At 35.4% G+C, this 13,784-nt stretch overlaps 1 protein-coding gene across 2 annotated transcripts in view; it reads right to left on the minus strand.

The window, feature by feature from the left end:
• Positions 1-13,784, minus strand: part of PTEN (phosphatase and tensin homolog) — an 89,798-nt gene that overhangs the window by 5,061 nt on the left and 70,953 nt on the right. For both annotated transcript variants that reach the window (XM_046026155.1, XM_046026156.1), the window contains exons 5-7: positions 9,230-9,371; positions 4,320-4,486; positions 1,261-1,485 (exon numbers count right to left, since the gene is read on the minus strand). In XM_046026155.1, the coding sequence (XP_045882111.1) occupies positions 1,261-1,485; positions 4,320-4,486; positions 9,230-9,371 (534 nt within the window). The remainder of the gene's footprint in view (positions 1-1,260; positions 1,486-4,319; positions 4,487-9,229; positions 9,372-13,784) is intronic.

A 13,784-nucleotide genomic window follows, 5' to 3' on the forward strand; every position in this document is an offset into this window, starting at 1 on the left:
GAAGTCACACCATAAAAGCTAATAATTAAGGAAAACGCAGACTTAGTTGATGGAAACCTGTGAATTCTCAAAGACACTTCTAATCACTTAAGTGTCAGATTTAAAGGCACTTGTTATTGGATTTATTTTCACTTAAAATATGTAGCCTCCCATTTATTTTTAGGATTACTTGCAATATTCTTATACTTATCAACTATGGGTAGGTTTGCTGCATATTATAAAAATGGAATGAGGCAAAATAAGAAAATTTTTTTGAAAGAGAAAGGAGGGTATGGTGAAACAGGGAGGGAGAAAATGAGGTAGAAGGAGAAACAGGAAAGGGGAAGGAAAAAAGGGCAAACTACCATTTGGAAATATTGACAAATCAGATTTTTTAATCTGGAAAATTCTTATCAACACACAGGACTAAAAATACACACACAGATCACATATAGATATAAGTAATGACCCAAATAATTCCACAATATGAGGAAGTAGAGCTTTAGAAAGGGAGTAACACAAGAGCTTGATTGGAGAAGGCCTTTCAGAGCAACAAGACTGAAGTGAAGGCTACCACATGGAAGGGTAGCCAAATGTGGGAACAGCAGGGGAAAGATGGAAGGTAGAGAGGTCTACAAGGAGAGAAAATGAACTGAAAAGACTGGAGGCAGGAGGAGCTTAGCATTTGGAAGAACTGAAGAGAGACCAGGATGGGTGAATCTTGGAGCAGGAGCAGAATGTGGCTAGAGCTCATGGGGGCGGTAGGCCTGGGCTGAAATATGTAGGTCCTTGTAGGTCATATCAAAAAACCACAAGGTCTTTAAAAAGTATAAAGAATCAAAGATAACACCACATCAATTATAACAATCATATCATTTTAAGATCACTCTGAGGAGTTGAGAATAAACCGGACGGGGACAAAAGTAGGAACAGTTAAGAACCTTCCATACGAATCATTCCCAAATGACTGAGTTCCCTTTTACTTCTTTCTTCCCTCATTCCTATTTCATGTCCCATAAACTGAATTCCTCTTCCCAAACCCTGCCCCAAATTTCACCAAACAACAACAAAGAAGGGCCCGGGGCAGGGGGAAGCAGCTTTTTTTTAATTCTGTGTGCATTCATGTTAGAAACTCACATTACTGATACCTAAATAGTGCTTCTAAATAATACTTAATTTAATTTAAACCTCAGTCACACAAGTCCTTTACCAGGTATATACTTGACACAGACATGCACACGCAGAGCCATTCACTAATTCCTCAAAATGTTTTTAACTGACCTTAAAATTTGGAGAAAAGTATCGGTTGGCCTTGTCTTTGTTTGCTTTGTCGAGATCATTTTTTGTTAGAGTGAGTACTAGATATTCCTTGTCATTATCTGCACGTTCTATACTGCAAATACTATCAATTTCTTGATCACAGAGACTTCCATTTTCTACTTTTTCTGAGGTTTCCTCTGGTCCTGGTATGAAGAATGTGTTTACCCAAAAGTGAAACATTTTGTCCTTTAAAAAAAAAGAAGGCATTTAAAAAAATTTTTAAAGAAAATATATCACCTATATTTAACACTCGTCCCAAGAAGTCAATAAAGTAAGTAACACGTTATTTGGTAGTCTGAATAAAGACAAACGTACAGACTAATATTTGGTAAGCTATTGGTTATCTGTTACTCTAATTCACATATGTTTATTCTTTTGTTCAAATTTTAGACCAAAAATGTAACTCCACAGGTTCTAAGATAACTTATTTTGTTTTAAAACCTTAGGTAAAGTATTTCCTTTCTTGTCTAATGTTAACTTTAAAAAATGTTTGAGTTTATACATATGTGTGTATTAAATCATCAGAAATGGGTTTTATGGTCTATTTCAACAAGTTATCCATTACAGGGGTGTCTGGGTGGCTCAGTCAGTTAAGTGTCTGCCTTCGGCTCAGGTCATGATCTCAGGGTCCTGGGCTCAAGTCCCGCATCAGGCTCCCTGCTCAGTGGGGTCTGCTTCTCCCTCTACAAGTCCTGCCCCAAATCCTTCTCTCTCTCTCTCAAATAAATAAATGAAATCTTAAAAAAAAAAAAAAAAAAAAAAAAGTTATCCATTAGAAAATTTACTTTAACAAAAGTTCTTGAAATGTTCGCACAACTTCCCAATGAAGCAAGGCAGACACATTTCTACTTCAGGAGCAATGCAAACACTAAGTGGCTCCAGTTTCTTACACTACAATGTGTATGCCTGAAAACCTTCAGAATATGAGGGAAGGAAGACGAGCAATTCTGACAATTCTGACTTTTTTAGGTTATAAAATGCCTATTTAAAAAAAATTACGTCTTAAAAATAATACAAGGTCCTATTAATCAAAAAACACATCAGAAGTTCATCACGTCAGCCCTTTCATAACCAACAAAGAAAATGTTCTCTCTCTCTCCATGACTGGAATTTGGCCGACATGGACCACGTGACAGTTAACGATGTGCAGCTTCATGACATCTTATCTGATGCCTTAAATTGCCATCAAATCTTTTATTCTAATTTACCTATTAGAACTATTATTCTAAACTATTATTCTAACAGTTTTGCTATTTTCCCACAAAGATGTAAGACCTTCAAGTATCTTTCGTTTAACATTCTTTTTATCTTTTAACAGTACCTAGCAATCTCATATGTAAGTCTTTTTAAAAAAAATGTTAATTTCAATTATTTTAGCAAAGTCACTGAGTTAGTAACAATATATATATTTAACTTAGAGTCAGGAAAACATAAGCTAGTAATATTTAAATCTCAAAAAATGTGGATTCTGTATAGGTACTGATTATATTAAATCTATTTTTGTTTAAATCATAGCAACATTTATAAGCATTTATAAGCAAAATCACATAAAATGCAAATAAATATATGTAAAGTAATCCTAGATATACTACAAATATTAATCGAGTCTTCAATTTTGTATGTATTAAAGTAACATACAGACAACTGAAAATAAACTGAAAAACACATTCCTAAAAGGTACAGAGAGAGAGTGACGCAGGTGCCTATTTTTAAAAGTGAAATATAAAATTTTAGGGGCACCTGGCTATCACACTTGGTAGAGCTTGTGAATCTTGATCTCAGGGTCATGAGTTCAAGCCCCATATTGGGCGTGGAGCCTACTTTAAATAAATAATTAAAATAAATAAATAAATGAAATTTTACATGTGCCAGTCTTACAATGAGCAGAAGGGAAAAAATAATTTTAAACACCTGCTAATGCTTCCTGGACTACTGAAAAATTATTTCCCAAAGTTATCGAGATATATTTAACCTTCATTTATATAGAATAGGTAGGAAATGGGTTTCTAGTGAAAAAAACAGTTTAACATTTTGTCATTTCCCAGCTATATGGCTTCTGGGTATAGGAAATTGTATTTCTTCAGATAAGTCAAGGTAGAGTTTAAAGTTTTTATAATAAATGAAACTTCCTTTTTTTTTAAGCTAAATATCAGGAAAACTAAATCAGTCCTATTGCTGAGAATGTCTAAAGATTGGCAATACACTATGTGGTATGTTTAATGAGGCAGTAACAACATACAAAGCTAGAATCTTTGTTCATTATACCCCAAAATGTTGCACCTTAGGCACACTCATCTCAAATGTTCACACTTCACATTTTAAACCAAGACAGTTTTAAGAATAAGCACTTGATTCCCTAACTATGGCTCAGTAAGAAGCAAACCCCACTAACTTTCTAAATCTGTATACTTAATATCACATTTTTTCATTTGTTATTACTTCTTTTGCATACTTATCACTCTAACTAAAATTCAAAATATTCAATAAATTTGAGAAAGCCAAATATAAAATGACATAGTCTCACAAAAAATAAACCAAAATGGGGGGAAAGTGGTTTGTGTCATTACACAAGACCATGGAACAGATCTTATTTATACATATAGAGAAACTTTTTTTTATAAACCCATGGCCCAGGGCCCCTTGATAACTTTTTCTTGGTAACTGATCATCCTGTCTAAAAAGACAGTAACTGATTTAATGGGGTATGCAACCTTTAATATTTTTATAAAATTTCCCTGCATAACCCAACTTAAAGAAAATTCATTTCAAATTACAATGACATAAGGGACTTTTCCTCTAGTAAAATTTTTTTTACCATTATAATAGTAAGCAAACCATGTGCAGATCTAACAGAAAACCAATTATAATTAATTCATTATATGGTCAGTCACAAAATATTATCCTGTAATCTCTCTTTACAGAATGATTTCTGCTTAACCAAATATTTTAAGCAAAAGATCTGAGGTTACTGTTCAAAGTATGATTTTGGATATTCTTCCCAATAAAAGTAAAGGGCAAACCTTTTTTAGCATCTTGTTCTGTTTGTGGAAGAACTCTACTTTGATGTCACCACACACAGGCAAAGGCTGAGGGAACTCAAAGTACATGAACTTGTCTTCCCGTCGTGTGGGTCCTGAATTGGAGGAATAGATCTTCACCTTTAGCTGGCAGACCACAAACTGAGGATCTGCATGGTTAAATACATGTTAGCATCATTCCACAGGAAATGCCTTCAAATGTCAAACTGTCAAAAATCATTTTAATGGTTAATATTAGCAATACACACAAAATAGTAATTTGGCATCTGTAGCCCAGATCTAAAACACATCAGTATTTTTTAAAAAGGTCAGAAAATATAGCCAGTACAAAAGTTTCCCTAATTTTAACCTTCAGCATAAAGTTCTATTTACTGGTTCTAGTTCACAAATACTAAATCCCAATAGTAGACTTCTGGAACTACAATAACAGCAAAACTTTAACATTAAGATGTTAAAAATCTAATATAAATTAGATTTATTATTAAAATGCTAAAATAATCTTCTGGCACATCTATGAACTGCATGAAAAGTAACTTTAAAAACAGATATTTGCTGCAGTATTTTAATGTCTCTACCATGTAATAAAACCCACAAAACACAAATTACATGTTCACAAGACGCATGAAAATATAATCTGTAACAAAGTTACAATAAATTCCATAAACATAAGACTCTTTATAAAAATATTAACTATCATTTATTTTACCTATAGCTCACATTTAATTTCTTAAAGGGATATAATGCCATCATCATGAGAAACAGGAAGAAAGAGATTGGAAATGTCGTCAAAGAAATACAAGACTCAAGCAGGAACTGTAGCAAAATCCCCCTCCCTCCAAAACACACTCCACTTTCATTAACAAGTATTTTGGCTTTGGTCCCTGTGTTTTAAAATAAAGGAAAGGATTATATGTTTTAGTGATTAACCTTATGAGTAAGTGGGTCTTGAAGGAAATATGCCAAGACCATCAAGAAATAAAATCATAAGCTTGCAAAAAATACATGAAAGATTTCATGTGTATTTCATATATATTTATATATAAAATATGCACATATATAAAAACTGGCATAAAATCCTTAACGCTAAAAGGCATCATCGTTAGAGATGCAGAAAGAAGTATCACGTTGTTTATCAATGTGACCAACAAGTGAGAAAAAGGCAAAAGGCGTATCCCAGCTAGATGCACATTCCCATCAGTAAACACGTATGGGCTTATCCGTGCATATCTAGAGCAGCACCAGCACTCACATAATAAACAGAAGGTCTGATAACAGCCTGTTGTGTTTTTCTAATATGAATCTGTGAGCCATTTATCATGAGAAAAAGTGCACTCCAAAAAGGGGAAACATTACACCAACAATCTGTCCATAGTTTTCACTTCCTTGACTAAAGGTTCAAAGTACAGCAAGCCATTTTACAAGAGCATGTGATTCTGAAAATTTCACTAGAAACTCTAGCTTGAAAAAGCAAACAAAAAGGTATGATTCCAAAGCTATGATAAAAATCAGCCAGGATGAAAATGCCTTGTAATCTTATTAAGACTCCACTAGTTCAGAATCTGATAATCCTCTTTTTAGGACTTTCAAAAGTGTATTTAACAGTGTAAGCCAGATTTCAATTAAACTACATCTAAAATGTGCATCTTCAGGAATTCTAGAGCTATATAATCCATTCATAAACTAATTACAAATCAGCGTCACTTAGAATCTACCCCAAAAACTAAGTTTAAAAGTTTTAATAAAAATAAATGGAAAAGATTTCCTCAAATCACTAAAGAAAATCATTTCATTTACAATACAAATTCCCCATCTTAGATCTTCAAGAGCTAACTTATCAGAAGTCCAGCATCAGTGCAGTTCTGCTGACTTCGAAGACACAAGTCAGGTATTTTCTCTTTGATACGACTGACTGTGTTCTAAAGAAATGACAAGTCAATACCTGGTCAACAAAAATCAGGATTAAACTGTTTTGACATAAGCCTATTGACAGAAAATCACACTGATCATCTTTTACTAACATTTTAACCCTTTCAGATGTGAAGAGTATAGTAAATTTTCCTTTATTTAGGAATACGAGGATAATAATCCAGTAAGAAAACAGCTGCTGACCCCTGACAACTTTGCAGAAACTACTTCATTTTCCTCATGGGTCCCAACGTTCCCCCTGAACCCACACTCACAACTCACCAGGTCTCGCAGTCCTCCCACTCTGGTTCCCTAAGCCTTCCCAACCTCTAGCCCAATACCATATTTACACAGAAGGCTAATTAACTACTATGTCTGTTGCCTGATGCTTCCCAAAATACCAGATCTAGCTCTCACCTAAGATTCAAACCCACACTTTCAAGAAACCACTGAGGATCTTCATATAAACAGCTCACCTTAACCTGACCAAAACATGTTTAAAAACAAAAAACATTCATGTCTCCCAAGTCTCAGTGAGATTCATTTTTCCTTCTCCCCTCTTCTGTGAATTATTCATGTGGCTAGAATCAAAACTGACAAAATATTTAAATATAAAAGGGAAAGGAGATTTGACTGCTTTAGCAAAGCACATCTGGCTCACAGCAAGTCCTTTAACTGGATTCCTTTCCACCATTGGTTCCCCATCGTGCAATCACCACTTCCTACCCAGCCAGACTTAAAACACAGCCTAAGTCTCTCGACCTGTCACTGATGCAACAGCACCTATCAAATCAAGTCTAACATCCCATTCAGGCTCCTCCGACAGGTGGCCACACAGGCCACCCTACATGCCTCTGAGTCCAGCTCATGTCCTACTATTGTACTTCAAGTCACACCTGCAGTACTTCCTTCAGTTTTAATGCCAATATAAAAGGTGTACTTTCTCTACCATTCAAGGAAGCGCTGGACTTCCTCTGTGAAACCATTTGACAACCCCTAAAACTTTTATTATTCTGAATATACCATTTATAATTTATACATATAATCTCCCATTCAATTATGTTTACTTTTAATACAGCTTCATTACATAGTATGAAACCACTGGGCATAAATGGAGAAAATTAGTAAAGATGAAAAGTTTTTAGCAGTCAGTAATTTGAAAGTTTAAAATAGTGGAAAAAGACAAGAACAAAACAAAAATCCATCAGAACGTTGCAGGCAGAGCAGAACTGTCAGGTTTTTGCTAGAGAAGCCAATGAAAAAATTACACTAGATAGGTGGATTATTGAACTGAATGTTCTCTTTCTCTTATTTTCTCCCTAATATGTTATACCCTCCTTTTGGCCCTTACACCGGATATTTATCCTAGAGGAAGAGCAGGAATGTTTTCTTCCTTTTTCCTTCTCCACTATGAACGTGTTAAGCTCCTGTGTCAGTCACCTCTGACAATCCAGTGCCTTGCATTTAGAACATTTTTTATCACAGACTCTATCACTCGTGTTGACGTGGAGTGGACACTCAATGTGCCGTTAGTTCCAGGGGCACAACACAGTGATTCCACAGGTTCACACACCGTGCTGCGCTCCCCACCAGCGGAGCCACTGCCTGTGTCCATGGAGCACTGCCGCGGTGCTTGGCCTTTGCTGTCCAGAGATGATGACAGCCATCAGTGAGGTCTCCCATTGTGCTTTGCTAAGGCGATCAAATCAGTGAGCCTGTATCATACTCTATTAATAAATCTGTGGCCTATGATAAAGGTGTCCAGCTCTAAGAATACAGGAAAGATATGATGAAGGTGATAACACCTAACTGAGAAAGACAAACACTACCAAGAAATTCATTTCCTCAGTACAGGTTAATTTAGAGATAGAAATTTTTTAATTACATAAATATTTTCAAGAAGCAAAACTTAAAACTAAAAAATAAAATCACTAACAAATTACAAAACCTCACTGAAATATTATTAGAGGTATTCAAAGAAATACTGTAGTAGTCTCATCTGCAAACTACAAAACTGCACTCTAAATAAATGAAACATATTTCTTAAACATGAAAACATGACTGATCACTGCCAAGGCAGTTACAGAAAAAAGCAGCAATAGTCTGATCTTTTACAGGGCTGGATAATACTTCCACCCATGCATTCTCTCTTGACTAACTGCTTGGGTCTGGGTATTCAGTGTTAAGGCTCCTATCAGTCTAGCTAAGAACTCCAGCCAAGACTGGCAGAGCAGCAGACCAGGATCAGGATGACTGAGGGAGGCTCACAGAGGCTAGGGTTAAGAGAAATCAATGGGAGGCAGACATCACTGACACGATCTCTGTTTAGTATGTACCTAGAAATTTTCAGATTTCGAAGTGTCTTCATTTTATTGACAAGTAAACATAAAGATAGGTAGAGTGTGCCTGAGGTTACACAGTCTAGCAATGACAGAGCTAACAAAACTGTCACTGGATCTTGGATCTAAACCCAGGTTGTCTCTAATGCTCCACACACTCTGACTCAACCCTATTCACTCAACATATTTCAGCAGGTCACCATGTCTTATAATTTTTTCCTTTCCTTTCTATTGTCCCTGTCACCATTACCACCAAATCTAGTCTTCCTAAGATAGGAAGGAACTGTGGCCCCTGCCCCCACAAAGGGAACTAATGAATCCCACTGCTACTCGGATGCTAGATCTCTACTACGATAGGTTTTTTAGTCATCTGGTCACACTTTAAGTTGCATTTGGTAGATGCAGCAAAGAATATTTCTTTCATAAATACAATTTGGCTTCTAAGACATTAAAACCCATTGCTGCTGGCTTCCTTAGCCCAATGTGTTGAACAATGGAGCTACTTACTTAGTTTGGATACTTCAGAAATATATACCCCTATGTACATTTTAAGTGTGCTAAATTTCTTTCTAGATTTCTATGTAAACATCTAGATATGTCCAGAAAAGTGTTCCAGTACATGGAGGGATGAGAGTTTAGAGCACTTACTGCAAGTTCCGCCACTGAACATTGGAATAGTTTCAAACATCATCTTGTGAAACAACAGTGCCACTGGTCTATAATCCAGATGATTCTTTAACAGGTAGCTATAATAATACACATAGCGCCTCTGACTGGGAATAGTTACTCCCTGGTGGACAGAAAAAAAAAAAAAAAGAAAGAAAAAGAAAAGCCAAATTCAAAAGAAAAATTCCATTATAGTTATTTTACTAAATTGTTACGGTAACTGGGTTGTAACTGGGTTGTACCCACTAAAGACCATATATACATTAGATATTTGACCTTAAATGATTACTATTTAAATCCAGTTCAACAAGAGTAAATCAGAGCAACATCAGTACAAAGGAAGTATCAGAATAACTTTTCTCCCTTAAAATTATCATAATCCCCTCATTTATTCAATGGTCACCACAATGCTCCAACCCATGAACCCAATAAGATAAGGCCTCTGCAGTTCCAAAATACATGTCAAAGGCACCTGCACTACAGCTGTGCTCCCGATACGTAGGAAATTTATGGACTTTTATTGAACACACAACTCCTCAAAAGCTTGGTTACTTATTTTTTAGGCAAAAGTATATCAGAATCAGCAGAACACATAAAGGCATAGTGCCTTTAACAGACAGAAATAGCAGCAGCAAAAAAATGATGCCCTGAGATCCCCAATAAGAACAGGAATATGTGGCTGGGATAAATATATGCAAGAATTCTCTAACAGAGGGACTTAAGAGATGTCCCTGAGCTACATACATCTTTCCGTAGAAGAAACCATGGATATACATAATGTTTGAGAAAATTTAAGTATTACAAATGCTAAATATATATAATTCATGTTCTATTTTTTAAAAAAGTTATCTAAAGAAAAAATCTACTGTGTGCAGCCATGCAATTCATTAATGCTGCTGAATAAATGAGGGCTGAGGTCTCCCTTCCTAGGACATATATAACTTCAGGAAAATTCAGGCATTTAACTTAGAAACAGAAGGCAAATAGTAACATGAAGACGTCTGACAGTTACAAATGACTTGCAGAAAACTTAAAAGTATATTCAAGAGAAAAAAGAATCTGTAACATTTTTAGGTTATTATTGGCATCTGAATCTCCCCATTTGTTAAACACTCCGGACATAAATGCTTTTCTTCCCATTGAATAAAGTGTAAAGTATGTTAATATGAATTTAAAGACAGATACACAGAATGACAGGTAAACAGGTATTCACTCTAGTATTCTCAGGTTTGTTTTAAAAAATTAGCATGATTTCATTACATGTACATAAAAAATATACAGAATGTCCAAAAAATGGACAAAAGCCATTTTAAAGAAGGACAAATGACTTAAGATTCTGGCTATAGTGCAAAGATCAGAATTTGAAAGCTAATGGTCAAAACACCAACTCTGATTGGTTTCCTCAGGAAAATGAAGACAATTAATACCAACCCTGCCTTCAGAGGATTCTCATGAGGAGTAAACACTACGTGTAGTTACACAAAAGCATGCTAAACCTACAAATGTTACACAAATCCTAATTAGCCGTTTTAGAAATCCCATCTACATTTGAAGTATAATTTTGGAAGAACTGGAATTTTGGTTTTCTGTATTTTCTTAAAGAAACAGTAATGAAATACCATTACTGTGAAAAGTTCCTATAAAAAACTAATGTTAAAAAATCATTATTAATAAAAAGTGTTTAAGCTTACGATGGTTTACTATATTACATTACTTAAATGCTACTTCAATAAACAACTTATCATTCATATTTATCAATATAAGACACAGAACTGCAAAGCAAGGTGGGGGGAGAATAGCAGATGGACGATGGTTGGGCAGGAAGGAATCTTTTTTGAACCATGTGAATTTATGATTTAGTCTACAAACTAAATAAAATTAAATTCAAAAAATTAAGTCAATGGGAGTGTAGAAGAAGACCAAGCTGTCAAGTTATTTGTTGGGATTCAGTGCAATGATAGATGATTTCTTCCTCTTTATCTTCTTGGTGTAAGCTCGTATGAATAATTAAAAGGTTTTCAAAGACTTAATTTTTTTTAAGTAGCAAGTGATTAGCAGCATATGTATAATGCAGCTTTTTATATAGTGAGTTAATAACTTTTACCAAAAGGGCAAGGCAAATGTATAGAGGAAGAATGTATGACTCTACTAGATGTCAAGAATGGACAAATAATTTGTGTGTAAATATGAGCTAAACAAAATTACTGACACAATTCAAAGAAAAACACTGAAAAGCACAATTTAACTTAATTAATTCTTTTACTATCAAATTATGCATAATTCAGCTTCTGTAGCTTAACTTTGCAATTCCTACCTAGCAGCATGCTCAAATTCAATGCAGTCAGATTAGCAGAAATAATTGAGTTGAAAGGCTCAAATATGTACCGACCATGGGCATTAGTGTGTCCTTCTGTCTAGTCACATCTCTCATGGCCACAATGCACACTTACTCAAATTTAATTAATGGTACAATGAACCATACTGTAATCTAGATTTTCAAATAAAATGAATACAACGTCCATAATAAATTGACAATGCAATTTATAACACTTCAAATATATTATTTCCTGAATGCATATGCTGAAAACAATGGTTTATGTGCATGTTTTACCTATAGCATTTTGACTATAAAGACTAAAATCTCTTTTAAAATCTAAGAAATGAACATTTTAATGATCTTCAAAAATTTATTTGACATATATGAAAAGAGGGCTGAACTTCGAAGCTCTTGGAGATTAAAAAAATAACATGTTTTTAATATTTCCATTTTCATTTACATTAACCAAGAAAGTTTAAGTTAACTGGTCTGTAACTTTATCCCCAAAGTATCCACCCTCTACCACCAAAGACTCTTTTTTTTTCTACTCTAAATGTGAAGAAAATTACTTGTATTCTTGACCTTTTTTTCCCAAAGGTAACTTTTAAACATTCTAATCTCAGCTAAACTTGGCATTCTTCAGGGCTGCCTTTATACCACATTCCTGGCCATCATCGCAAAAAGACCACCATTGCTTCTTCGATTCCCTGATGTTCACAGACCTAGAGGAGGGCCCGCAAAGATGCGTCGTGTTCCTCCCAAGGTCTACTGCCTTTACTCAGTCTCACCTACAACACTGAATATCATTCCATACGTCATTCTTCTGAAACACACTTATTAAACTGAGTGTTGATTTCAGCATTCTGTTCAACCCACCTTTCTATCCTGTCCCAGACATCACCCTCAATGAATGTAGCTCCTACTTTACTGGGAACCCTGGGGTCACCCAGTGTGGCACTCTCAAAATTCCCTTGTCCCATCTTAAAATTTTCTCACTCCTGGTATTTTATAAAACTGACTCTGCATGTTCACCTAGGTTCCATTTTGGTCAGTGCTCTATTAATTATTCCCTCTCTGGCATTTGTCTTTGTTTTACCTGTCTCCTCCTAATAAACAGCTCAGGTAACTCTTGTCCTTTATCCAAAGCAATTCACGGGCTAAAAATGCACACTGTCCCCAAATCTTTTATCTTTCTCAAATTGTCACCCTCCTTCCCTATATAAATTCTCAAAGGTAAGCCTCTGCTCCTCACCCCATAGGAAACTGTTTTCATAAGGCTGATTTCTTAATGGTCAGTAGTTCTTAAGTGTCACTACCAGTCATTTCCTACTATTTTCTTAGCCCCATCCTATATTATTTTTCATTGCCATTTAAAAAATTCTCTGCCTCTATCCTAGAACACACTCTTGAAGGTTTTCTCCTAACCTTAATAGGTAAGGGAAAACTACCTTACCTCTTTCCCTAAGAGTAAGCCTACCTTGAAAATCTGATCTGAGCGAGCCCCTCTTTGTCAATCCTCTCTGTCTTAGTAGTTTAATTATCAATCTTACACATTAACTCTAAAACCTGTGTCTCTCAATACTTTACTCCCAACTCCCAGTCCAGAACTTCTAATAGTCGGCTGGGCATTTCTACCCAGAAATTTCAGAAGCACTTAAAACACAACATATCCAAAAACTGAAGCTTTCCTATTTTTGCAGGACCAACCTCTGTTATTTATATTAATGATATTCACTATTTTCCCCAGCACTCAAAGCCCAAAACCTCTTCTAATACCACCACTGCTACTGTTTATTGAACTGTTACAATGTTCTTTGCATTATTCTAAGTACTTTCATAAGTATAATTTAGTACTCATGAAGAGGGTATTATCAGTAACACCATTTTATAGATGAGGTAAGGTCCCATCTCTTGTAAGTAATGGAACTAAGTTTCACCCTAGTACTCCAACTCCAGAGTTTACAGTCAATTGCTGATGGCTGCCATCTTCTTCCTGCTAAAGTAAAGGAAACAATCTGAGAGGGAGTAGTGATCTACACAGGGCTATAAAAGAGGAATAAGGAAGTCCCAGAACTACAGCAAAGGCCCAGGCAAAGACTGATCAGCAGACCAACTACCCAGCATCTACACACAGTACATACATACATACATACACAGACAGACACACACACACACTGTCCACACAACATGGAAAGCACACCAGTGGTTCAGTTCCTTTAG

This window comes from Meles meles, chromosome 13 (genome assembly GCF_922984935.1).
Source record: "Meles meles chromosome 13, mMelMel3.1 paternal haplotype, whole genome shotgun sequence".
In the NCBI taxonomy this organism is placed as follows: domain Eukaryota; kingdom Metazoa; phylum Chordata; class Mammalia; order Carnivora; family Mustelidae; genus Meles; species Meles meles.